Source organism: Oenanthe melanoleuca, chromosome 9 (assembly GCF_029582105.1).
Source record: "Oenanthe melanoleuca isolate GR-GAL-2019-014 chromosome 9, OMel1.0, whole genome shotgun sequence".
NCBI lineage: Eukaryota > Metazoa > Chordata > Aves > Passeriformes > Muscicapidae > Oenanthe > Oenanthe melanoleuca.
The window spans coordinates 17,043,837-17,069,979 of record NC_079343.1 but is presented as its reverse complement, the minus strand read 5'-3'; the positions used below and the strand labels follow the sequence as shown (position 1 = coordinate 17,069,979).

Below are 26,143 nucleotides of genomic sequence, written 5' to 3'. Positions count from 1 at the left end.
CGTTCATCTCACCTCCTCAGCCTCTGGGCTCATGGAGAAGGGCAAACCCTCCCTGAGCACTGATATTCCTGTTTTCTGCTGGCAGAGAGCTGCCATCGTGCACATCTGCTGCTACAACCCCGAAATATGAAAATCAACGCCAGATCTGACAGGGCTTGGAGAAATTTGGTCTAGTGGAAGTCCATGGCAGGGAGTTTGGAATGAGATGGGCTTTAAGGTCCCTTGCAACCCGAACCATTCTGCGATTCCATGAAACCGGTGGGGTTTCATGGTCAGCCCCCACAGAACCACTCAGCCTGGGGTGGGCAACGGGTTTGGGTGTGGGTACAGGGGTCAGGTGTGGGTACAGGGTGTCAGCAATGAGTATGGGGGTGCCAAAAATGGGTACAGGGCGCCAAGAGTGCGTACAGGTGTCAGCAGTGGGTACGGGGTGGCAAGAATGGGTACAGGGAGTCAGCAGTGGGTATGGGGTGCGAGCAGTGGGAATGGGGTGCCAAGAATGGGTACAGGGTGCCAGCAGTGGGAATGGGGTGCCAAGGATGGGGACAGGGTGCCAGGAGGCAGCACTGCAGATGAGGATGCGCGATGGAGGCGCCCCGTGTGTCCGCACAGCCCGCTCCCCCGGGAGCCCCCGGGCAGCCCCGGCGCGGCGATGCTCCGCGGCAGCGCTGACCCAGCGTGCCCGGCCGCGGGGCGCGGCGGCTCGGCGGGGAGGGGCGGCGCCGGGCGGGCTGCGGGCTCGGCTCGGGCCGGGCACACGGCCGGCGGCCCGGGAGGAAGCGCCGGGACTTCCTCCGGGGGAGGCCGGCCCGGGGGCGGTGCGCGCCCCGCGGGGAGCGCGGCGAGGCGGCCGCACACGGCGCGGAGGAGGCGATGCGGGCCGCCTGGGTGCTGCTGCCGGCGCTGGCCGCCCTGTCCGCGTACTACGTGTACCTGCCGCTGCCCGGCGCCGTGTCCGACCCCTGGAAGCTGATGCTGCTGGATGCCACCTTCCGGGCGGTGCAGCAGACGGTAAGGCGGCCCCGGCAGCGCGGCTCTGGGGGCGGGCGGACGATCCCCGCGCCGCTGCCGGGGGCGGTCGGGAGCGCGGTCATGGTGTCGGCCCGGGGCATCCGCGCAGCGCTCCCGGCCCGGCCCCGCCGGGCTGCCCTGTGCCTGCAGCCGAGCGGGGGGTCCCCGCCACCCCGGCTGGGTGACATCGCGTGTGCTGGGGCCGGTCCCGCAGCACCGCGCGGTCCCGCATGCAGGAGGAGAAGCGGGATCGTGTCTCTCTGTAAGGCGCTGGCTCCGCGGCGGCAGCGGAGCGGGACAGCCCCGGGTGTCGCCCTGTCCGTCCGTCTGTCCGTCCCTCCGTCCGGCGATCGCCGCTCGGCACCGGCCGCTGCCGGCGCTGCCCGGGGCTCCCGGCGCAGCTGGACCGCGTGCGGCTCGGTGTGGTGCGCGGCTTGCCGGCTCGTGGTCAGGAAAAAAGAGTTAGTGGGTTTTAATCTGATCCATTACGTGTGCCTTAGGGAAAGAAGACATAGAAAGCTCTTTCGAGTATTAAACTTGATTGGGAGTCTTATTACTAAAGAAAATTCTCTGAATGCTTGCTTTTTGTCACAAAGCAGTTACCACTTAATGATTTCTCCCGTATTTTCTGCCAGTGTTTTTATGCTGACATGAAACAGAACAGGGATGGCAAAATTTCTGACAATGGCTTTAGCTGTGAGGTTTGTTTTCTTCTAATGTTATCTGATCTTTCACAAGGACTGATCAGTCATGGACAGGACTGATGTAAGGCACTGTATGTGTAAAAACTGAAAGTTGTTTTGATTTTGATTTCAGTTTACTGAATTGTTTTGAAATGTGCAAAAGCTTGTATTTGAGCAAATGATGATCCCTTCAAAAAGGGATTAAAGAGGACAGAGGACTCAATGGACTAGGTGGGAATGTATCTGCTACATTCTTAATGCAGTTACATTAAGTGGATAGTGGGGAGCATGAGGACAGTGGACCACATAGTGTCCAAACTTGTATATTCTGCCTGAGTAGCTTCTCTGGTTGTCACCTTTGGAGGCAGAGGCTGGCATCTCACTCATCTGATCCCCTGGGACATCATATGGTCCAGTTGTATGGCTGAATCAAAGCATGGCTCTAGGATGAAATGATAAAACCTGTTTGCTGTACAAATAAAACTTGGTCACTTGCATATGCTCTTGTACGACAGAAAAATTATGCAATACAATAGCTTAAATTCTGCAGTAAAATCTATGGCTTGACATTCACTTGCTCCATGTTTTTAACTTTGACTGAACTGCAAGTGCTCAGCTTGCCCAAATTCATTGTTAAGCAGGGACAGAAGGGCCATGCTGTCTGCAAAACACAGTGTCATGGTTTGTCCAGGAACACCTGAACCAAGGCCAGAACCTCTGGCTGAAGGAGACCTAACTTTAGAAGATGGTATGACTGTGACAATATATATTTATATTGCTGCTGCCTCAGCTACACATTCAGTTTATGTGATGTGTTGGGCGTAGAGGCATTCTGGTGCTTCTGTCTTGGAGGCTGAGGATTATCTCTTTTGATTGTAGAGGTCATCATCCCAGGAGGAGCTGGCAGGAAAAAGCCTGGTAGGTGCCAGGAGCTGGCTGGCTGGCAGCAAGGCTGAGGTGCCCACATCTGCCCCACTCTGTTGGGCAAGGAAGACCTTGTTAGGGGAAAGTGGTCATTTCTTAGTTGTTTATATCTCTGACCTTAGAAATAAAAACTTCAATAGTGAGAAAAACTACAAAGCAAGTAACAGTTCCTTAACATCACTTTCAAACCAAAGGCACAAGTGAGTTTTACACAGAAGCATGAAGGAGGTGAGTTGTTAGAGGTGCCCCAGTCACACAGCAGGTGAGCCTTGGGGCATTGGTTTCTGGAGAGAAAGAGAAGGTGCTTTCCAAGTGTTCAGAAATCTCTCTAACACTGAGGCAGCACAGTCAGGAATAAATGACTGTCATTAGGAAAGAACTCTGGTGTACGCAAGGTAGGATTGTAAAAGTTAAGCTTGTGTGTTTATTTGTTAGGTAGCTTTTGTGTGTGTTTATATATAATAAAGTGTACGTCCTTTTCTAGAGCTCAGCTTCCTCTTTCTTTGTCTATCAGCTGTTTCAAGGCCAAATGGTTTAACATTTCTCTGTGTGACTGTTGAACTTTCACCCACTTCTGAATGTATTTCAGCTTGCTGTTTATTACTTTGCTTTATAGGTCTGATGGCTGACAGAAACACCTTTTAATTTTAAAATCTGTGAAATGTACTTTTTCCCCACAAACTTCACATGCATCAAATAAATTAATTGTCATTTGCTTATTTTGAAATGGGTTTGTCAAGACTGATGATTAAGTGTGACCATTTCTTGTTAGGGATAATGTGTTTGTTTGCTCCGTGCCTTAATAATCACTGTGAATAACACACAATAGGGCTGTCCAGTGTCCTAATGGTAAGGTTTTTACATTTGCACATAGAGTTTTGTCCCAGTCAGCTATAAATTTCTTTACAAGCTTGGGACTGAGTCAGTGTCCTGGCTCAGGGTGAGACTCCAGCAAACGTTCAAGTATAATCAGGTGATTTTGAAAGTGCATAATGCTTATAGGGCAGTTTCTTTAAGTAGATTTCAAAATGTACTGCAGAAGGGAACTGATACTGCTAACCTAATCTTAAATTGGCGGGAACAGAGGTAAGAAGAGCTGGAGTGCTTATCTAAAGCCACAAAAATTCCAGTGAAGGAGCTGAAAACTCAGATGACTTTTCAGAGCCTTGTTCCTGTGCCCTCTCTAATGCCCTGTGCTGCTCTGGAAAGAAAACAGAGAAACTGAGCCTTTAATGATATTAATGAATTGATGTGAAAATGCTTACCTAAGAGAAGGAAATTTCCCATCACTTGTCTAAAATTGGGGCATGGTAACATTTTTACATAAAACTGTGATATAACTCAATTTGAGATTAGAAATTAAAAACTTTTATACATACATACATACATATACAGGTACGTCAGAACTCAGCTTTGCTGAAATTTGGAAAGCTACATAAAGTTAATTGTGGGATTGAGCCATAGATGACCACAGTCATTTTTTTCAGTTGGTGTCTGTTTCAAAGTGTCTGGAGCAACACTTTGTAATTCTGCTGTAACAGCAGTATTGATAAGAGGCATTTTTCACTTCTTCCTCTAACCACTTTCCCTTAGAGGAGGAAAGAGCAGCACATGTTTATTCAAGTCCTTTGAAATAAGTTATTTCTGAACACCACTGTCAAGATACTTGCTATTCTGGTGCATGGCAAGGAAAGAGGATTTTTTTGGAACTGGGACAGCTGTTAGCAAAGGTTTGGAAGGATAAACGGGTTGGAATAGAGGCCATCAGATAGATGTATATGGAAGGAGGCAGGCAGCTGTACAGGGCAGAAAACTTCTCATCAGCCAAGTGTTTCCTTTGTGCTTCTTCTCCACTCACTTTTGGAATAAAATCAGCCATGGGATATCAAGATTCAGGAGTAAAGAAAACAGTGATAGTTTTTTCTAATATTTTATTTTCTCACATATTTCTTATATTTCAGAGTGTGTGACTTCTGGACAGATGTAAGTCATAGTTGTAGGCAGTGAAGTAAGTTGTTGATGGTTTTGGATGCAAGAACAGTCTTAGAACTGATTTACAGTAAAACAGGTTTTTAGTTATGGCAGGTAGGTCTCACAGCACTGGCACCTGAGCAGAAACTGAACCCACTGTGAGTTCTTTTTGCAGGAACAGATAACTTATGTTGCTATAAAAGCAGATCATCATGGTTGAATAGATATATGCACAGAAACTTACATTAAAATGTAACCTAGATTTTGCTTCTAATTAATAAACTGAAAAACTGAAAAGTTCCTGGTTTCTTTTTAGTTCTAAAGGAAATTCATAAACTAAGAGCACTTATCTTTGAAAACTATCTTTATCTAATAGTATTAAAAAGACGTGTTATTTACTGGGCAACAAGACACTTGCATTGAGAAATCTTTTTGTAAAATCACTCTTAAACAGGGTAAATTGCCCGAAATGCACACAAAACAATATGTTCTACACACAGCTAAATGTGGAAATCATCCTGTTTAGTTTTCACTAATCTGTTAATGCCAGAACTGACTATAGTGTCTGTGTCTTTTAAGGTAGGAAGTTGTGTTTTGTTCAGCCTTGCAGTTCAGCATCATTACTCGGTCGAGTCATGAGTGAGATTTGGCTCGGTCCCAAGTAGTGCTGGATGTAAAAAGAGCCTCAGCTGTTTGCCCAGTTCCTGATCCCCCAAGGCCTGAAAGGTCAGTGCAGGACCTTGGCTGTGCCCGGCTCGGGGCACTGGAGGGAGCAGCTGGTGGCTCTGGGGGTGTTGCCTTTGTGCGCTGCAAGCGCGACCTGTCGCAATAATTCCGTGGCTAAAGGGCAGAGCCAGGCTTAGCCAAGGAGATCACCTGAGGACAGAGTCCCCATGTGCTGAGTGGAGTTAGAGGTTACTGGACATTAGCAACAAAAACTTTTGGGTTACTTTTTTGCAATCCAGAACGCATGATAAATATGGAATTCAAGTCCTTGGGGGATGTGAGTTTCTTCATTAAATTATTGGCTGAGGAGCCAATAGAAGAATCCATATAATTTAGGGACAAGTATTGGTGGTTAAAGGTGAAGTAGTGGTGCCTCACTGTTGCAGTACTTTGTTTATTCTGCCCTGACTCCTTTATTCATTTACTGAAAAGTTTCTCCTACATTAATTAAATCTTTCAGTATCTGGCACTGAATCAAAGAATTTACCAGAAGGAAGGTGTCAGTCTTGAACAGTTCAGTCCCTAGGGAGTGCCTGCATAGTCCTTACCTTAAAATCTCAGGCATAGGAATGACCTGGTGAAAGAGAAGGGGATTTTGCTGTAGTGGGAAAACTTGCAGCTGTGACCCAAAGTGAGCAAAGTGCTGTGCCTGTGACAGGCATGGCAGTTCTGGGCCAGTTGCCCACAGGCTTTTCATCTTTATACTATCTCCTCTTTCTTTCCTGTAGTCTCTTCACTCCCCTCTTTTCCTTATGCTTTCTATTCCTTTCTGGTAGCTTTTAGTATTACAGCGCTGTCTGCTCTCTCTTTTCACCAGAGAACATCACCTCTTCTTCTCTTCTCTCTCTTCTTCTCTTCTCTTCTTCTCTTCTCTTCTCTTCTCTTCTCTTCTCTTCTCTTCTCTTCTCTTCTCTTCTCTTCTCTTCTCTTCTCTTCTCTTCTCTTCTCTTCTCTTCTCTTCTCTTCTCTTCTCTTTCTCTTCTCTTCTCTTCTCTTCTCTTCTTTCTCTTCTCTTCTCCACATCCAACACACCGACGCACATAATACCCAAATATATTTAAGTGTTACATTTGATAACTTGCAGCAGTTGTAACTGGAAGGGTGGTAAAAATCACAGCTACTATCAAAGATCAAATGCATTACTGCTCACATGAGATCAGCAGTTCCAGTTTTATACTGGATTTAAGGCAATCCAGCTGCTGCCACAAGGGCTGGTCCCATCCCTTCTGCCTTGGGGTAGCAGTAAGGGGGTGACATGGCTGAAATTTAGTGTTTCTCTGGCTCTGCTGGGTTTGTATGGAGCTGGTGCAGCAAGATCATGCTCTGAGCCTTCCACTGGCACCACAAGAAAGGTGCCAGAAAAGAACAGGCATCAGGATGGACAGGGCTGTTCTTTGAGTGGCAAAGCACTGCTAGAGGAGAGTTGGCCAACCACATCTTCTGCCAGGAGTATTAGTACAGACTGCTAAAATAGGATGGATATTCTTTTAATATTTAGAGAGAGGAAAAGAAGAAATTTATTTGTGAGAACTTTGGACAAGACCGGCTCTTTGCCAGCAAAAAGTGCAATCCTGGTGCTTTGCAAATAACAAGCCAATAGGCTGATTAGGCAGATTGACTAACAAGGAATCTATCTGATAAATGCTTGGCAAAAAAACTGCCCACATTTGATAAATAATTAGGACTGTTGCATTTGTGCCCTGATGTAGAAAGCATCTCTTGCTGGTTTATGGATTCTTGGAAAGAGTGGCCTATTCTAGGAGAAATAGGCATGAAAGAGCACGGGCTGCAGATTGCAGGCTGCTCTGTGGTTTGAAGAACAGGGCAGAACACTTCTTGGTAAACACCACTAACTAGCCTTGGAAACAAAACATCCCTGATTTCAGGGAACATGTGGTAATCTTGTCTACAAAGAATGCAAACTAAACTGGGAGAAAACAAAAATGAGATGTCTATTGCAGCACAGTCAGGCTAAATAAAATCTACAAGAACGTTTCCTTTAACATTATTTCTAAAACTGCTTCCCAGTGGTTATCTCCCCTGAGAACTTCCATAGGGCACAGAGAGGATCAGACCTTTATGTGGTTACTTTGGTGGCAACCCACCAATCTTTGTGCCAAATTATTAATAGATGTATTGCTCTTCAGAGTTCAAACTAGTCCTGGGGTTTCCTTTGGGAATTTTAAGTAATGGTGGGAGAAAAACAGGCTGAAACTCAGACATCCTTGTGAAATCAGCATTTCTTCCTGCTGGGTGGATATTTTGTGTTTCTTCTCTCAGAGAAAAGACTTGCAGTATGAAGAAATTATATCCCATCCAAAAAGCAGCAAACATTTTAAAATATGAATTCCTACCAAACCATCTCAGCAGGGTGATTTAACCTCAAGTTAAAGCAAGAAAAGAAAGTAATATTTTAAAATTCTTGTTTTGGAAGTGAATTCCTCTCCCAGGAACATAAAAGCCCATTGTATTTGGTGTAAATTTTGGGGTTTTTTAAAATATCAAACTTGTTTCTTTTTTTCTACAGTAGTATGCAGTGGGAGCTGTGCAGGGCCTTTTCTGTACAGAACCTGGATGAAAGCAAATATTTCAATTTTTTTTTAAAATTCAATCTCATTAGAACAGAGTAAAAAATTACATGTAAGAGATTGTGGCTGTAAGAGCTCCTTTGGAAGAGAGGATGCTGAGTGCTTCAAAGCTTGCTTTTATTCTGGAGGGGGGTGTGTGCAGATTTTGTACAGATTAAACTGGCAACTTTCTGTTCTTCAGCAGGTGAATGTGGTTAGACCAGTACCTGGGTGACCCTGCTGGCTCTGTGGCAGCATCTTGAATTCCTTGTAGCTGGTTGCACTGCACTAGTGGGACTGGCAGAATTCACTCTGCAAAGTGGGCATGTGTTGAAAAGCCCTATACAACAGGACACCTCTTGTTCTGAGTATTTGGTACCTGGACATAAAATAAAAGGTCCCAGCTGACAGTTTTCCTAGTGGTAGTGTTCCTACAGGTATATGTTAAGTACATCTGTTAATTTTACCTCCCAACTCCATTGCCTTGACTGAGAAAGTTGTACAAAAGGCTTTGCTGGTTATCCAGTTTCTGAGCTTAAAGGTGAAAGACCTCCACTACTTTTTCTTTGAAAAGGTCAGTCTGGGCACTGTGGTCCTTTGGCTGCCCTTTTGTCAATCCTGGTGCACCATCCAGGGCATGGGAACAGGAATGCACTACAAATAGTGAGCAGGTCATGTGTGGGGAGCAGGTCATGACCATTTCAAGGAGGAGTGCCTTGAATCTCAGCAGTGTTTGCTGAGAGAAACAGGTTTCTAATCGAGTCAGGGCAAAATGTTAAAAATAAACATGAAAATAAAAGTCCTGGATAGCTAAAAGGGATAAAATCTGTCTCCTACCATAAGAAGACAGAAAGATCAGATCATTCTTCAGTTCCAGTGTTTTAATCACATAAAAAAGTAACACAGTTGAGTCACAGGGGTTGGAAAAAAGTGTCCTTAACTTACTGTTGTTCTTGACTAGTGTTTCAGATCCTTCCCAGTTCAGTAGGTAAACACAGGACAAGCCAAAAAACACCACTGTATTCCTTTAAGATTATTCATGTTTCCAGATTTTTTTGCAGTCTTTGGGAACTTTTCTTAATTTGGAAGTAGAAAGACTTGGGCTTTGCAGTGGAACAAGAGAAATAAGCTGCATTTTTTGATACTTTTCCACCAAAAAACATTGCCTGTGTAGTATTGCCCTCTGCTGGCACCACTCTGAGGAGCTTCATATGTCCCCTAGTGGAACATGAAGTTTGTCCCCTTCCAAGGCATCTTTCAGAAGATCTGAGTGCTTGTTCATGATTGGGATCCATGAAGTGCTCATGGTTTAATTTTATTTTTCCACAGGAAATCTTTTATGGGCAGTGGTTTGTTTTAATACAGCTTTAAAAATACTAGAGGTTCTTGATAAAATTTCATTTTCCAGTGAATATTGTAAGAATAATGTAGACCTGCCCTTTGAAGGCAATTATTACTCATCCATGTGGTCGTATATGATATGCTCTGAAGTAACAGAAATTTCTTTTCTTCTGCTTTTCCCCCCTCTAGTGTCACCTGATTCACTATCTGAGACTCAGCCATCACTTGATAGTTCTGAATTATTTGATTTGCACCTTTGACAAGCTGAAGTCTGTCTCCTCTGAAGACATTAAAATCACAGATGCAGTTTTTGACGGCGTGGAAGTGAGAGTGTTTGAACCTCCTGCGAAGGGAGATGAAAGCCTCAAGCGCAGCGTTGTTTACATCCATGGAGGGGGCTGGGCCTTGGCTAGTGCAAGTAGGTGTCTGCCAGTAATTAAATAGGATTCCAGTCTGCTTTTCTCCTAGTAGGAAAAGCCAAAAGCTCCTTTTCCTGCCAGGAATGGCTGTTTTGCTAAGATGTACCTGAATTCTGCAGTGATTGTCTCTGCTCTGGTGGATCAAGTCTAATGAGAGAGAAAGAGAGAGAGAAAAATACCATGAACACACAGCAGAAGTGCATATCTTGTCTGCATGTGAGCTGTAAAAGGACCTAAAGGTTAATTTTGTTACATCCTGAGAGGAAAATTAGCTTTTTGATTAAATTTTTGTGATGCCTAGATGGGCTGCTTGGGCCAGTCCTGCACTTTCTGAGGTAATGTGCAAAAGTCAGTCCTTGTTGATCAGATTCCAGTGGCTACATGTAAGGAAATGATGTGAGTTTGCCCCATTTTCAGAGAATAATTAGCAGAAGGCTGAGCTGATCTACACTGCATGCAACAGCCTTGCTAATGTTTGGTTCTTAAATAACACCTACCTGGGAATACACACTGCTGAGCACAGACAGGAGTGTGAGGGAAACAGGTAGAGGTTGGTTCCTCTTAGATTAAGGTTGCTCCTTAGGGACAACCACCACCATTAGCATAATTACCATGAAATTTAATGCTGTTTGCTCCATTAACTTGGAAACCACAAACATGATCAGAGGGAGTGAGGTGCAGCTATAGGCAGTGATAAGGTAACCACTGATTTCCTTCCACATTGGGAAGGAGGAAAACAGCCTTGGGAGAGAAAGGGCATGTGGTTCCTGTGGCTGCTCTGAGATCCAGATCTGAGAAGAGCCTTCTATTTTTCCCTTCTACATTGTTCCTTCCCATGACATCCTGAAGTCCATACAGCCCTGATGCATTCTGCAGCTTCCTCTACAGAAAAAGAATATCAGTGGATTTTTACAAAATGATACAAAACATGGACTGCATTGATTGCATTTGGACTCTGGATGTACAAGTCATTTAGATCATGATTTGAGTGAGATTTAGGTTCCTAAATAAATATGGCCTTCAAATACCTTTGGAAATTCCAGTCTCTTTGTCCTGTAGCAGTTAAATATTTTACTCCTCTTCCTACAGAGAAGTTATGCTTTGACATGGGTTTTCTTAGACCTGCCTGAAGGATATTTATTAACCTCCTGCCTGCATCATTTGTTCTGTAATAGTTTGCAAGTGACTCTTGTGCAAAAGTTTATATTAAATTGCTGCACTTTGTCAGGATGATTATAGCTTGGCTTTGCCAGATGAGTCCTTGAGTCCAAGATGCAGAAGTTAATAACACAATTGCTATACCTAAATATTTACTTCTAAGACTGGATACTTTAGAAAACTTTTAGTGTCCTAGTATATTTTATAGTACTGGGAACTAACAATTAAGCAACTGGAAAGGAACAAAATTAATCAGTCCTCTGATAAATAGAATAGCTGTGATTAATCCTCCCTTAAATGAGTAGCTCAGCTGACATTAATAGGGCAACTCATTTGAATCAAAGCAATGCATGCTATAATAAAATGAACCACAGGCAGTGACTCATACAGCTGTAACTCTCTGGATGTTAATGCCCTCAGACCACTGGGTACCTTAGATTTTAGCCAACTGAGAAAATTATGATAGGAGATGAAATGATGTGCCTGAAGTCACCAAGAAACAGAGGAGGAAGGGGGCTTTAGACTGCAGGATTCTGAAGGCATGAATTACCTTCCTTCTGCTGTAGTATGGATTTGGTACTTGATCAGCTGCAGGCTGATATGTATCTGTGTGATGGCTGTATGTTTTCTGAGAAGGCTTAGGAACAGCTTTGAGTATTGACTCACATGTCCCTAATACCATGTCTTTCCCTTCCAGGAACAAGCCTTTACAACAATCTCTGCAGAATTATGGCTGAATCTCTGAATGCTGTTGTTGTCTCTGTTGAGTGAGTAATCTAAAACTGATCAAGTACTTTTAAGGTATTAGAAATATGTAACATAGTTTTTTCAGCTTCTCCTTTGCTAGTGGCTTCTCTATAAGACTTTAACTTGGGCAGTAATTTTCTATACCAATCTGATACCTTTATCCTTTTAAAATTACAACAAATTGGGATGGTATCAGAAGTTCATTTGAGTTTCTAATTGTTTTAGAATACACTGTGGGGTCTGGCAGTTCCCTGCTGCTCTTGCAATCTCCCACTGTTCCAGTCCTCTTTTAAGCCTTGTTCTTCCCTCAAGAACAGAAGACTGCCAGATAACAGAGAAGCAGGGCTGCTTTTTTAACATGTTTAATAGTTCCAAGGCAAACAAATCTCTTGATTAGCTAAATACATTACCTAGACGACTCCAACTTGATTGGTACTGTTCCCATCTTTATTGTCAACTTCAGTGTTTTCTTTTGCAAACCAAACCACTTGATAAAATTACTCAATTTTCCCATCTGCCGTTCATTACATACCAAGCTTTGGGATCTAATTGCAACTTAATTATATGGAGTTTTGTTACTCATTTAATGCTTATTATAGTATACTTCAAAGGGTTGGGGGGGTGGTTTATTTTATTTTTTTTTTTTACTGTTTTGGTTTTTTATTATTAGAAACAAGGAAAATTACAAAAGCAACAAAGTTGGTTGTTCCAGACAAGCAGCAACTGCAATATTGAAAAGTTCCTTATTACTCATTTTCTAATCTATGCTGATATCACTGTGCCTATTGCTCTGAGTTACTATTACCTCTTCTCCTTAATCATTATGTCCTTCAGTCAAGGTGTTCAATTAGTCAAATCTAATTAGATGCATCGTTGGTCTAATTGCACATCTCACTTTCACAATCCATGCACAGTTTGCTGTTAGGCAGTTTTGCAAGGAGCTCCCAAAGGACACTCTCAGATTCCTGTATATACAAGATACAGATTGCTTTCTGACAGCAGGTCACAATAGGAGTTTGAAAGTTTTAATCTTAAGTTTAAAATTTTTTCTGCATCTGAAACTTCTTTAGCTTACACTCTAAAGATGTTTTGAGTCAGAGAACTGAGTTTTGGTTCACTAGGCTCTACTAAGAAAGTGTAAAATCTGTAGTTTGAAAAATTTAAAACTTTGCTTTTTACCATAAGGCTCAGTAACAACTCCTGGATGTCAGATTATTCAGTAAATGCAAACAAACTTCTCCTGCACTGTTACCTGGAAGCTGAGAAAGCCTCATGTCTGGGATTCAGCTGCTGGCTTTTCCTGGCAGACTGTTTGCTCTCTCTGTGCCTCCAGCCCCCATCTGCCCAATGGGTGCATTTCTGCTCCTCTCTCTGATAAAGGAAAGGAATTATTGTATCTGTTGCATTGGAAAAAATTGGCATTACTTAATTTCATTTCATGGCACAGAGGGATAGCAAGGTTTATTCAGTAAATAAATCAGTAAAAATTTGGGAAGCAGAAGTGCTTAGGTGTTTGGCTGAGCCAAACAGGAGCATGTTGGGTGTGTATGATTTACTCACCCTTTTACTTGCTAAGGTGGCAATCTGGATCAAAACCAGGCAGAGTGTAATGACTCCCTTTCCAAGGGTGTTTTAACTATTGATTTTTACAATGCATGATGAAATCCTCCATTGGGAAATCCTAGGAAAGTGCTGGACAATTTTATACTATCTTGGTATTATTCATGTCCAGTAGGTTCATTTTAATTTTTCCAAATGAGAGCATTAATTATAAGATTAAGTCTTACAATAGGTATTACACACCTCCTACTTTTTCTGTACAATTTATCCTAATGAAATACTTATTTCCAGTAAGGGTTATCTGATATCACCTGTAAATCCTAAAGGAGGGGTACAATAACATCAATACAATAAAGCAGAGGGAAGAATTGTTTCTCATTTTCTTTTGCAGATACAGGCTGGTGCCTGAGGTGTGCTTCCCCGAGCAGTACCACGATGCTCTTCGTGCAACAAAGCATTTCCTGCAGCCTGATGTCTTAGCTGAGTATTCAGTGGATCCCAGTCGAATTGCAATCTCTGGGGACAGTGCAGGAGGCAATCTGGCAGCTGCTGTGTGCCAGCAGGTAACACCCACTGAGTGTTCTGTATTGCACTACAGCAGTCCAGCCCAGAGAGGCTGGCAGGTTCTTTGTGCTGCACCAGCACAAGGTGATGTGCCACCCTTAACAACAGAATGGCAGAAAGCCAGAATCAGCTCATTTTTCCTGTGTAAAGTGACTCAGTCACTATATGAATCAAATAAGTTGTGATGTGTTGTTACAGTCACAAGTTGTTATGGATCAGAGTTTAAGAGCAAGTAGCTAAATGAATTTTTTTACCTATTTTGCTGGTGAACTACTTATTTTTCCAAGTAGGCATAATTTCTTAATATGGTTGCCTATTTTTAGATAATTGTCTGGAAATGTGCTTTTATTTCTTTCAAATACAAATGAAGGACAAAATATACACTAAATGGAGCTTAATTCTTCTGTTAAATTGTCCTCCTGTAGCATTTTGCAATTTTAAGGAAATTTCTTTTGTGTATCTGCAGTTTAAATGTAATCTGAATTTGATCTAGTAAAGAGTTTAAAGGAAACCCGAGGCAAGTACTATTTTTCACGGTTGAATGAAATATTATTATTATTACTAACTTATTCCTATTTCCATAACCATTAGTGATAAGAAAGCAGATAGCATGTCCAGGCAACTAATTAGCATGACAACCTTGCAATATTGAATTAGGGTAGAAAAATTAATAAGAGACAATTACAATAAAAGCTTCAATACTGAGGACTGATAAACATGATAGTACCATGTTTTGGGAAGAGCATTCCTAATTTGATTTCCTGATGCATAATTCTTTTTAAACAAGATGAGACACGATAGGGCACTGGGTATCTTGTGTAAAAAAAGGCAACAAAGAGTTTGCTGACTTCCAGTAAGGCAGTCAGGGGGCACCAAATGTTTTAATTGATAGACTCAAATCAAATGTAGGTTGAGTCAGATACAGGGAGGTGCTTCTGCACCAGGTGATTCTTTGCTAGAAGAAATTGTGGATGGTAGCAATCTGCATTGGCTGAAAAAAACCCAATTATATCAATTCATGGAGGAAAAATCCATGAAAAGCTCTTAAAATCAAGAATAGCTCTTTTGATTCAGGAAATCTTTCTGTTGTTCAACGAGGCACTGTGTTAGAGAAATGTCACTTTATGCATTTTTTTCTTCTTACTCCCTTCAATAAATTTATGTCACTGATTTCTGTTGGGAACAAGATGCTGGGTCTGCCTGAATGGCCACCTTACGAGAGCAGAAAAAGCTCAGGCTGCTGATCCTTCAGACAAAGCAGCCACATTACCTGTGATGTTGGGAAGGATAAGGAGTTGACAGGAAGGTCTCATATATATGTATGTATAACAGAAAGATCTTTGAATGTAGAAGCTGAAGAAGGTATAGAAATCACAGCAAGTTTTGATGTAGAAGAAAAGAATTGCTGAGCGAGTTTTATGGGGTAACTAAGAAGGCGAAGACCAAGTGAGTTGGAAGGAGCTTTTGTGACTTAGAGCAAAAGATAAATCCACCTCAAACAAAAGATGTTTTTACCAAGCAAAAAGATTTTCCCAGACAAAAAAAAATACCATGTTGCAAGTAGAGAAAAGATCTCAGAATTTTCCACTGCAAGAAAACTGAGAAACAACTTCTAGCTTAAACTGTAACACAGTGAACTGGAAAATAGTAACATGAATATGGTAATGTTAGTAGTTATGATAGGCTATAGGTAATAGTAAAGGTATCGATTGGTTGTCATGTTTTAAGATGCTCTGTAATGGAAAGTATATAATGCATTGGAACCAGAACTAGAAGAAGCTTTCAGACAAACCCATAGCCGTGGCTGTCAGGCTGGGCTGGGCTCCTGTCACCCACCACCCATGAATTGCTGCATTATTTGGGTACAACAAACAGCATTTTAAAGAGCCCACCTGGAGTTCTGCATCCCTCGTTTTAGGCTCTTGCACTGTATAAGAGCAGAATTCACTCTAAAACTGCCAAATGAACGTTCTCTTCTCTGAAGTTCCACCTCGACACACGTTTATCTCCTTTCTAACCTTCCTCCCCTCCCGTGTTTTTGCGCACAGCTCAGCAAAGACGAGGATTTGCCCGTCAGGCCCAAACTGCAGGCCTTGATTTACCCCGTCCTGCAGGCCTTCGACTTCAACACGCCCTCCTACCAGCAGAACATGCACATGCCCGTGCTGCCCCGCTCCGTCATGGTCAACTACTGGATCGACTACATCAACGGCAACTACGAGCTGGCGCACGAGCTGCTGGTCAACAACCACACGGCGCTCAACGTGGGGCGCGCGCTGTCCTTCCGCGCGCGCCTCGACTGGACGGCGCTGCTGCCGGCCTCCTTCAAGAAGAGCTACCGGCCGGTGGTGCAGGCCACGGGCAGCGCGGCCATCGTGGAGCGGCTGCCGGCGCTGCTGGACGTGCGGGCGGTGCCGCTGCTGGCGGACGACGCCACGCTGGCGCGGCAGCCGCGCACCTACGTGCTGACCTGCGAGAACGACGTGCTGCGCGACGACGGCGCCATGTACGCCGCGCGCCTGGAGCGCGCCGGGGTGCCCGTCACCCTCGACCACTTCCACGACTGCTTCCACGGCTGCATGATCTTCACCGTGTGGCCCACGGATTTCTCGGCCGGCGTGCAGACCAGGAACAGCTACATCAAGTGGCTGGATGAGAACCTCTGAAGGGGAGGGCCCGCGCTGATGCAGTGGGTGTGTGGCGGAAGAGCAAACAATCAAAAAGTGCACTTTCCTGAATTCTGACTTCACCGTCTGGCTGCAGCTGCTGGGGGTACAGACCACTGACTGCAGCGTTTTCTGGCTCCATTGGCCTTGCCCTGTAAAGCATTTTGAGAAGTATATTTCTTTTTTCAAACCAATCTTTTTTCCACTTTTTCCCAGATATTTATTGTCAAACATAAACATGTGTTGAGCAGGGAGATCAGGATTCCTGCAGGATTCTTACCTGGCTGCAACCTTCAAGCTTTGACTCTTAATTAGGTACAAAGGCCCTGCCCTTCAAGTGATGTGAGATAAATCCTAACACATACATCTACTTCTGAATACATAAAAAACATGAGCTAGTTTACAGCAGTGTTGAGCATCTGATGTCACAGTGAGAACACTCACCTTGGACAGCAGGGCCATGCATTTGAATGACAAGGACGGATTTAGGTGTTGGCTTTTTGCCACAGACAAATGGCTCATTTAAATTTTTAAAAATATTTTTCACAAAAGCTCTTCTAGACAGTTCAAATGATGCTAGATGAGTCTCTTAGCCAAACCTGTAATTCAGCTTTGGAATTTGGTCTTTACCGCCTTTTAATAAATATATTTTTAAAAGGTGCAGGACTAAATACATTTTCAATAAAAAGTATGATAGCATACACACAAGTAGGTAAGATAAAATATTATGTGTAGCAGCAGAATGCAGGTTTCCTGTGTTAGTGACCTTCAAAGCTGACTACTTACTTGGCTAAAGAATGTGACTTACCTGTGTTGAAAGCCTCAGTTGTACAACCTCCTTACAGAAAATATTGACCTTACTACAAATAGTCTGCTGTGTGGTTTGCACTAATGTTTGTAATTAATAGTAGAAGTTTTTGTTTATTGACTTTTATTTTGTGTTTGTAGTTTTTATTGTATTTCCTGCTTCGTGAAGGGAGGACAGCAAGCAAAGAGAAGTGGGCTCCAATCTATACAGAAGATGTAATTCTGAGCTTTGCAGCTGAGCTTTGTCTGTCTTGTAGCCTGCTCTAGGTAAAGTGATCTCACTACTGGGCAGCAAATCTGTGCAGTTTGAGCCAGTCTAAAGTTCAGACAGGCAGGACAGGGGAGTGAAGCCACTTTGTGACTGACTGTTGTCCAGGCTGCTCACAGCTTGCAGAAATGAAGGTGGTGTCAAAAGTAGGCACAGAGGAGAGAGCGGGAGATCAAATTCCTCCTCAGCTTCACCACAGACTTCCTGTGGGTCCCCAGCAGAACCACATCATCTCCTTACACCCCACTTCTGCAAGGGAGGGGTGATTTCCTACCTCACAAAGGAGCTGTGAAGCTGAGCTCTGAGGCATGGGTGAAGCACACTGATGTGAACATGACTGCAGGCACTCAGCAGCTCCCATGGCTTTTGACTTTCCATCCTTCTTCCAGAGCTGCCTCGAAGCAGCCTGTCCCACATCAGGGATGCTGCTGGGCTCGGGTCCTGCTGAGCAGTTTGCTCCCCTCTGTCCTGGTTCCTGTCAGGAGCCCTAAGGTGAGGCTTCTTGGCCCCTGGAGATCATGACAAAGGCAATTTCATTAAAGCATTCCTCACAGCAGGATTCTTAAAAGTTCTTTAAAAACCCCATCAGATACTGGTAGATCAAACTGCCTTCATTTCAAATATATACAGAGCAGCCCCCTTTCACTGGGATTTAAATTAAACAGGAGAATGGCTTAGCTGAATCACTGCTTCCTGGAAACACCAGGTTGTTAACGTGGTTGTGTGTATTAAGAAAAACCATTAATGAGACAAGGCCTGGATGTCAGCTCAGTCATGCAGGCCAAAACTCATTCCCAGCATAGTTCACACAGAGATCACAAGGCAAAGCTTTTTCAACAGTGGCCCAGATTCTCCTTCCATTTAGCATTTACAAAGACTTGCTGGAATTAGAGCAACCAAGTGACAATCTGAATCAGAATAAATTTTGATCAAGAAATCCAATTAATACTGCAGAGGAATTCAAACTTTTTATCTGGATTTAAACCCCTTCCTCCTTTTCCCTATAAACACAACTTCACAGATTGTATGCTCTAAACAGACATCAACCAAAGTTATGTCCATTCAAGTTACTAATCTGCCCCAGGGTCCTTTCCCTTTATATGGAGACAGCTACATTTACTTGACTTTAAACTATGACTAAAATAGTAAAAAAAAAAAATCACTATACTTAGTTATAACAGCAGGTTTCTTCCTGAATTTCCTGCTTAAAGAGTAAACCCATGTCAGAAAACATATAATTTATATCTACTCACTGTCATTAGCATAATATGTAGATATACTATGATTATATGTCATAGTGTAACTGTAGTACTGGAAGAAAATGGTTAATATTCCTGTAAATCTTATAATAATTAAGTTTTCCTGAGAGTTTTCTGAAAAGCTTTAGCTCAGCATTTGTTTATAGCTAAGTTATAAATATGTTACGAACCTAAAACATAATTGCTGCTGGATTTTTTTTTAACTGAAAGGGAGAGCTGGAATATATATATATGTATATATATATATATATATATATATATATATTCATGGAGTTGATTGTAAATTTCCTTCATGCACTGAAGCACATTAGAGTCTTGGCACAAGGAATGGTGGTAAGTTTATAACTGGAGTGAACGTGTTTACGAAGCCGTCAGCAGCCTGGTGCGATAGCTGAGATCACAGCACCACGTGGATGTGATGTGCAGTATTAACTACTCCTGTCAAAGCATCTGGACTACTGTCATCTTGCAGCCATGTGGTTTAATGCCTGAGAGCTGCAGAGATACCTGAGGGATCCTACAATGGGGGGAAAAGAGGTCTGAGTTGCAGTTCTACAAGACCTTTAGTGCACAGCCGCTGATCAAATTCAGTGTAAACCTTGAAATGAGTGCTAATCCCACCCCAGCTTTCCTCCTGCTGTGCTTTGTCCTCATTTGCACACAGACCCCATGCCCCAGACTGGGAGTTTAGGGTTGTTTCCAGCTGTGTTGCTGCAAGCTCCCAGGAGCTGACTCAGGTTTACAGAAAGCAGATGCCTGATAACAAGGGATTAAAATTAATCCGTTTCACAACACCTGGATTTGTTCCTGCATTTTCCTGCATCTCCAAGTGTTTTCTCAGGCACATCTTGCACCTTCATCCCTTGGTTATTTCACAAAGCAGTTTAGGGCACTTGGCAAGTTGTAGGATCAGAGCAAGTGTTTGTAGCAATATTTCACCTGTGCATGGTAGAGTCTTTTCAGAGATGTTCAGTAAGTTTGTTTTCTTACCATGATTTTGGCTAGATACTTTTTGTAGGTAACTTTTCTTCCCCTTCTACAATTAGATTTTACCTCTCTATTGCAAAAATACCTTGTTCCTGATAGCTATTGAAGAATTCAGAAGACAGCTTAAAAAAAAAAAAATAAACTTGTATAACAGAACCTATAGTCATTCTTATCCTGCTTTTGTAGACCTAATAACTATGTTAGTGAGTCCCCAGTATTTTGACTAATATTTGCAGGAATAGATGGAGATTTTTGTCTCCCTAGCTGAGGATCTCTTAAAGGATGGGTGTTCAACATTTCTGGAAGCCCAGATCTCTTTCAAGAGGTTTCATGATGCATAAAAATCACAAATAAGTTGAATTTCTTAACCTTCATCTAAGTAATTCCAGAACTGCATTCCCAGTCAAAGCAGAAAGTCCATTGTGAGTTTTAATGCCTACAGACTAAATAGAAATTCTTCATCTTTAAAACACTATTTTGTAGTATTTGGGCCTTGATATTTTTTAATCTCTTACCAAACTTTACTAGAAATTTTTAAAAATAAAAATATTGAAAGCAGGTAAACTTGAGTTAAACCTTTTAAGCTGCTATGATCTGTAACAATGATATTGTTTAAAAAAAAATAAATCTAAAATCAGCTGGTTTAATGTTCTCATATTTATGATGTTCAAAAGCCCAACATACAACATACTTGATGTGAATGCATTCAGTACCTTATGTATGACTGGTTTTTGCTTTTTGTCCCAGAGCAGGGGAAAGATGTAAGATCTCATTACCAAGTGTACTTTGAGATGTGCTATTAAAATGAAGAACAAATAAATAAAGTGAAATATACCTGTGATTTATTTGATTTTTCCCAGGACCACTGGTTTCGTATTTCTGAGCATTTGCAATCTGATTTTTGATTGTTTTCAAGGCAGGAGACTGCTGTATATCCATGGGCTGTGAGGGTCACCTCCTTTGTACTTATTTCTGCCCAGTGGTTAATAGTGACCACATCTGCTGGTGGTGATGAGTGGACAAACCTGCACTGGTGCTGTTGTTCAAGATAAACAGCAGAACTCACAGTCTCCATTCTGATGTAAAAACACATTTTTATGTGTCTGTTTGAAATTTGGTTTAGCCAGCAAAAGTCCAGGTTCCTTTTTCATTCTTATTATTTATTTGCCTTCCATTCACATTCTTTTTTTTCTGACCTGTAACCCATTTTCTGTCCCTGCTCTCTCACTTAATGATCAAAAAGAAACACTGCAATGGCTCCTTTAAAGCTGTTTTTACAGAAACAATATTTTAAATAACTTTTTCAGATTTTATAAAATGTAGAGGACACTAAACACTTCCATTACAACAATTACTCATTTCTGAAGCAGAATCTCAAACCCCAACACTTCCCATCATAAGACAGTCTAGGGATATAGGAGAGGCAAAATTTTTTAAAGGAGAGAATAAATTTTATATCAAGAGACCTAAATCAGCGGTAATAATTGGTATTTTAGGAAAGCCCTTCTCCCACAAACACAGTGCCAGTGTCAGGAGAGTGCAGTACACTCAGGGCCACTGAGAGGTGGGATTCAGGGTGTGGTGAAGGAATAAAGGGAATTACTGTTAACCTAGGAATTACTGTTAACCTAGTAATTTCACAACAATCCAATTCCAGTCTGAGATTTTTAGTTAAAAGACAATCATTTGCAGTACAGCCAGCAGAGGGAGTGTTTAAAGCAAAGTCTGCTGCAACAATTTCTAAAACCACACTGTCAAACAGGAAGTGTGACTGTGGGAATTGCAGTAATATTTGGGGCAGCCCAGCCGTGACTGTGAATTCATGCACAGACAAGGCAGGAAAGTCGCGCCAATGGGGAATTACTCAGAGTTCTTGGGAAAAAAACCAAAACAAACCCCAAACAAGCACCTCATAACATTCCATCCCAGGGATACCCCATCCCTGGAAGTGTCCAGGGCCAGGTTGGACATGGCTTTGAGAAACCTGATCCCGTGGAAGGTGTCCCTGCCCATGGCAGGGGGTGGAACGAGAGGAGCTTTATGGTCCCTTCCAACCCAAACATTCTGTTGTTCCTCAGCAGGAATCAGTCAGCCTTGGCAGGCTGTGAGGGTGTTTTCCAGGTGACCTGGCCCTTAGTTCAGACCCTGGACCCAGCTGGGGTGTGTGCAGTGACCCAGGTTTGCTGCAGCTGCAGAGCCAGAAGGGTGATGGAGTGCACCCAGGGGAAATGTGCTTCTCTGTGCCCAGGGCATGGGGCAAGCTCATGGAGAGCTGTGTTTTCAGGGCTGTCTCCATTGCCTGCACAGACATCTGACTGTGTCAGTGAGGGTTGCATGGAGGCTTAAGCAGCATCTCCAAAAACCTGCAGAGAGCTGTGAGTGCCCCTGGAAATGGTGCAGGGTAGTACCTGAAGAACTGGGGCTATTTCCACCCTTGTGCTGTGGCATCTCTGCTCTTTTAATGGTGCATAAGGCAACTCATGGTAAGAAAAAGACAATTTTTACAGCCCTTGTACCCCCTGCTCCTGGTGCTGGAAGATGACTTTCCAAGAACCTCACTGGCAAAGCAGCACTGATGCTCTGCTCTGGGACCTGTGGGAACCAAGGTTCCATGGCACAGCCAGCAGCTGGCGTTTGAGTTATTTTGGCTGAGTTACCTTTGGTGTTTCTCACAGCCAGCCACATGCACAGCAGCCATTGCATCCTCCCACAAGTGTGCTGTGGGTTCTGGAGCACTGCAAAGCCACAACAGCTCAGCACAGCAGCACTGCACATTTACTGTGACTGCATCTATTCATAAGGGTTTTTCCCCTCCCCAAAAAATCCCATGCTGAGGAGCATGCAAAGGCAGGAGTCAGATGTGCCTCCTCATCTCCCTGTGCTGCTGGAGAGGTTCAGCATGAAGGGTCAGGGGCTGCACCCAGCACTGGGGCTCCAAAACCCCTGCAAAAAAAACCCACCCAAAACTCCCAATTTCATTTTGCGTTCCTATTTTTCATCACCAGTTCCCCTGCAAAAGTGCAGCAGAACTTCCCAGCCTTTCCAAAGACCATACCATTGCAAATCCTGGTTTTGGTGGTCTGTATGGACAGCCAAGGGAGGGAAGATGCCACTTGTTATTTCACAGCCATAGCAATGCCCCAGAGGCACAGCCTAAGCCTGGGTTTGAGCACGAAGATCCAACAGCTTAGTTCAGGTCCTGTGTGATCTGCTGAAATAGCAGGGATCAGATATTGTACATTTGTATTTCATGTTCAACCCCAGAGTGGTGGCCTAAAGACAGGAGACCTGGAATGGAAGAAGTCCCTTTGGACACAGACACAAATTTACCTGGGTGTTGGCCAACTCCACGGTAGAATTAGAAAAATCAAAGACGGTACAAATGTGAGAAAGGCCTATGGAACTACATTTCTCACCAGGAGTGACATAGTGAAGCTGGTGAAACAGAAGCTTTCAGCCTGAGCCAATGTATATTTTTAAGCACACTCTCACAAACTACTTGCTATAAATTATACCTGGGCATATGTATATATACACAGATATACATATAAATTGACAGAGTACAAACCTAGGACCACATCATTAAAGATTATAGGCTGGCTCTAGATTTGTAACGGTCCTTTTAGCCAGGCTAAAATGATGATAGTGGCATGAATTTGGGCTCAGGCCTTTTATTTTCATAAGTGTCATTATCTTGGCCTTTGGGCTGGTGATCTTCTTACCTGAATTTCCAAGGGAGTTTCTGAGTTTAAGCAAGATCTAAACAAGTCCGTTGAGCTGTCACCTTGAGGCAGATTCATCCATTTACTTCATCAGCCACTCATGCAATCTCTTTGGGCCTTCACTCCAAAATGCAAATCTCAATTCTAACTTACTCTTTAGTGTTACTTTGAAATGCAACATCAGCTTGACTAGCATTTGTTTTTATCACATCACCTGTCCTGTGCCTGCCCAGACCAGTATCTCCTGAGCTGTAAAAAACCATTTGCTGTTTGCATATTAATGCAGCAGAGCCAACACAGCTGGGTGCTTTTCCTCCCAAAACTTCCTCACAAGGCTTATTTGCTAAGCTGCAGTTAGTGAAGGGCAGCAGGGTTAACTCAGCACCTCTTTGTCCCAGCTGACAGCACTCACCACCACCTGCAAACATCCCAGCAACTCCCCTTGACCCAGACTCGGTTCCCAAAGCTGGAGCTGGGAGCAGAACCAACTATCTTTCCACCTCCAAATCAGTCAGGGCACAGGAATCATTAAAAGCTAATCTGTGCCAGGACCCATAATGAAATTCTGAAGTCATTTGTTTTCCAGATGAATAACAAGTTAAGGCAGGTGATTTTCCTGTTAATACTTCATCCTTTCCCAAAGGGCTGTCTCAGGAACCAGGGGATCTTCACTGGGTGGGAAGGAAGGCATCAAACCTAGGGAGAGGAGAGTTTAAAAAGCAACCAAGCCAGCAAGATGAAGATGAGCCCTTGGGTTAAACTTCTGTGTCTGCACCAGGCTGGGAGCAGGAGCTGTCCCATGGGCAGAGGCAGCCCCAGCAGGGCAGGGATGGCTGCTTGCTCCAGGTTGGGCAGGGGAATTCCACCCCTTCTGTCACTGCTTCCCTAAGGCCTGGACACCAGCCAGCTCTCCAAAAACTGGGGAGGCAAAACAATGGAGGTGTTTCCTTGTTCAGGCTTGCAGGAAGAGATATTAATTTAGTCAGAGAGGGTTTGGCAGCCTGGGGAGCTCCTTTGGTGCTCTCCAAGAGAGCAGCCTGAGGCTGGGATTCACCAGCCCAGGGCTCAACACACATTGCATAGGATTTCCATCTCCTGTGCAAGGCATTGCAGAATGCACCAGTTCACCACAGTGTCAGCAGTGTTTATTCAGGCAGGGAATTTAGGACACAAACACACCAGCAGCCAGTGGGCTGGCACTTGCTCCAACTGAGCAGGTTTGCTCTTTTCATCCTTGACAATGCTTCCTACAACACCCAGCTGCTTGGAGAGTCCTCTGAAAATACTACACTGCTCACAGCTGAGCTCCTCCTTAGCTGAGGAGACTTTAGCTGTTTATTAAGAAAGGAATCAGATGACTGACATATTGTCATTTTAGGACCTTAACAACAGCCTGCTGAACCCAGCAGAGAGACTGACATTGTCCTGAGGAGCTCTGGGGACACTGCTGACAGAGGAACCCCAGGAGCCCAGCAGCAGCAGCTGCTGCCCCAGCCAGAGGGGTCTGTGAGCATCTCAAGCTATGCCAGTGAGGTTGGAACAGGGATACACCTAACTCAGATTAGAAAACTTTTGCCCACATTATTTCTAGCTGCTTCATCTAATGTGCTGGTGAAGGAACCTCTGATACCAAAGCAGTGACTGGCACAAACAAACAGGGTGTAAGTGGGAATTTATCTTACCTTTCTAAATAGGCTAACTACAACACACATAGGTAAGGTCAAAACTTTCAGAGCTGGTGCTTTCCACAGTATCAATAAAATACTCAGCCAAGGAGAGGAAAAACACTGCTGCTTATCTGCTCCACCCCTCCACTGAGCTTGTTTCCTTTTCCCTGAAATGTTTGAAAATAAATGAGCCAGTGTGGTTTCAGGAGAGTGCTTCAAATATTAAACAATCTGCTGCTCATAGCTAATAAGGAAGGAGGCTGGCCAAAAAGCCCTGCCTGTTTACTGACTCAGCCCTGCCCTCCTGGAGCCAGGAGGTAGCAGCACTGAACAGAAATCTTGAGAAATGCTGGGAAATGTTGGGAATTGTGCAAATCAGGACAGTTCTGCCCTTTAGCAAGACCTTTTTGGAGATATCCAGACCACACTAGCCAAAACCAAACCTCTTACAATTGAGGAAAAGACTACTTTAATGTGCTTTAAAGTGTCCCATGAATCTGAAGTTTTGTTTGCCCTGGGTGTAGAGAGTTTCATTTCTGTTTTCTCTCTGGTCTACCTTGAGCAGTAATCATTAAAAGAAACAAGTCCAGCTGGGCAAGGTTGCCAGGTTTATACACTCTTTTACAGCCTTTATCAGGACTAACAAGAAATGATAAAATGCTGCAAATAGCACACAGCCAGAGGTATCTTGCTCCTGGTGCTACCATTCCTAAGGAAAAAAAAAACAAACAAAAAACCTGTTCTTCCACTAAATGCCTACAATTTCAGCTTTTTTTCATAGCTGGGATTTAATGTCTCAGATATTTAGCATGTTTGCATGCAGCACAGGATGCAGGGCTGGAAATGCAGACCCTGGGTAAAGAAAATGTCACCTTTCTCCAGCCTGGTCTGTTTTTAACTTTTCAGAGGTGCCAGCCTGTCTGTGTTCCATCACCTGACTGGAGATGCAGACATGTCACCACTCAGCTGGACTTGTTCAGATTCGTCTTTCTCACCCTTTTATTTCTCCTGCCCTTGTTTCTTTAGACATTTGTTTTCTTTGGAAATACTTTCTTGGTAGTCACAGGTAGAGAGGAGGTTGAAACTGAGCATAACA

General features: G+C 43.4%; 1 protein-coding gene across 1 annotated transcript; it reads left to right on the top strand.

Annotated features, from left to right (window-relative positions):
• The first annotated feature begins 743 nt into the window (after window positions 1–743).
• NCEH1 (neutral cholesterol ester hydrolase 1) lies at window positions 744–20,492 on the top strand. The gene is made up of 5 exons (XM_056498429.1): window positions 744–1,011; window positions 9,413–9,641; window positions 11,498–11,567; window positions 13,499–13,670; window positions 15,720–20,492. The coding sequence occupies exons 1-5, from the start codon at window positions 874–876 to the stop codon at window positions 16,335–16,337; spliced, it is 1,227 nt and encodes a 408-aa protein (XP_056354404.1). The 5' UTR covers window positions 744–873; the 3' UTR covers window positions 16,338–20,492.
• The last annotated feature ends 5,651 nt before the right edge of the window (window positions 20,493–26,143 follow it).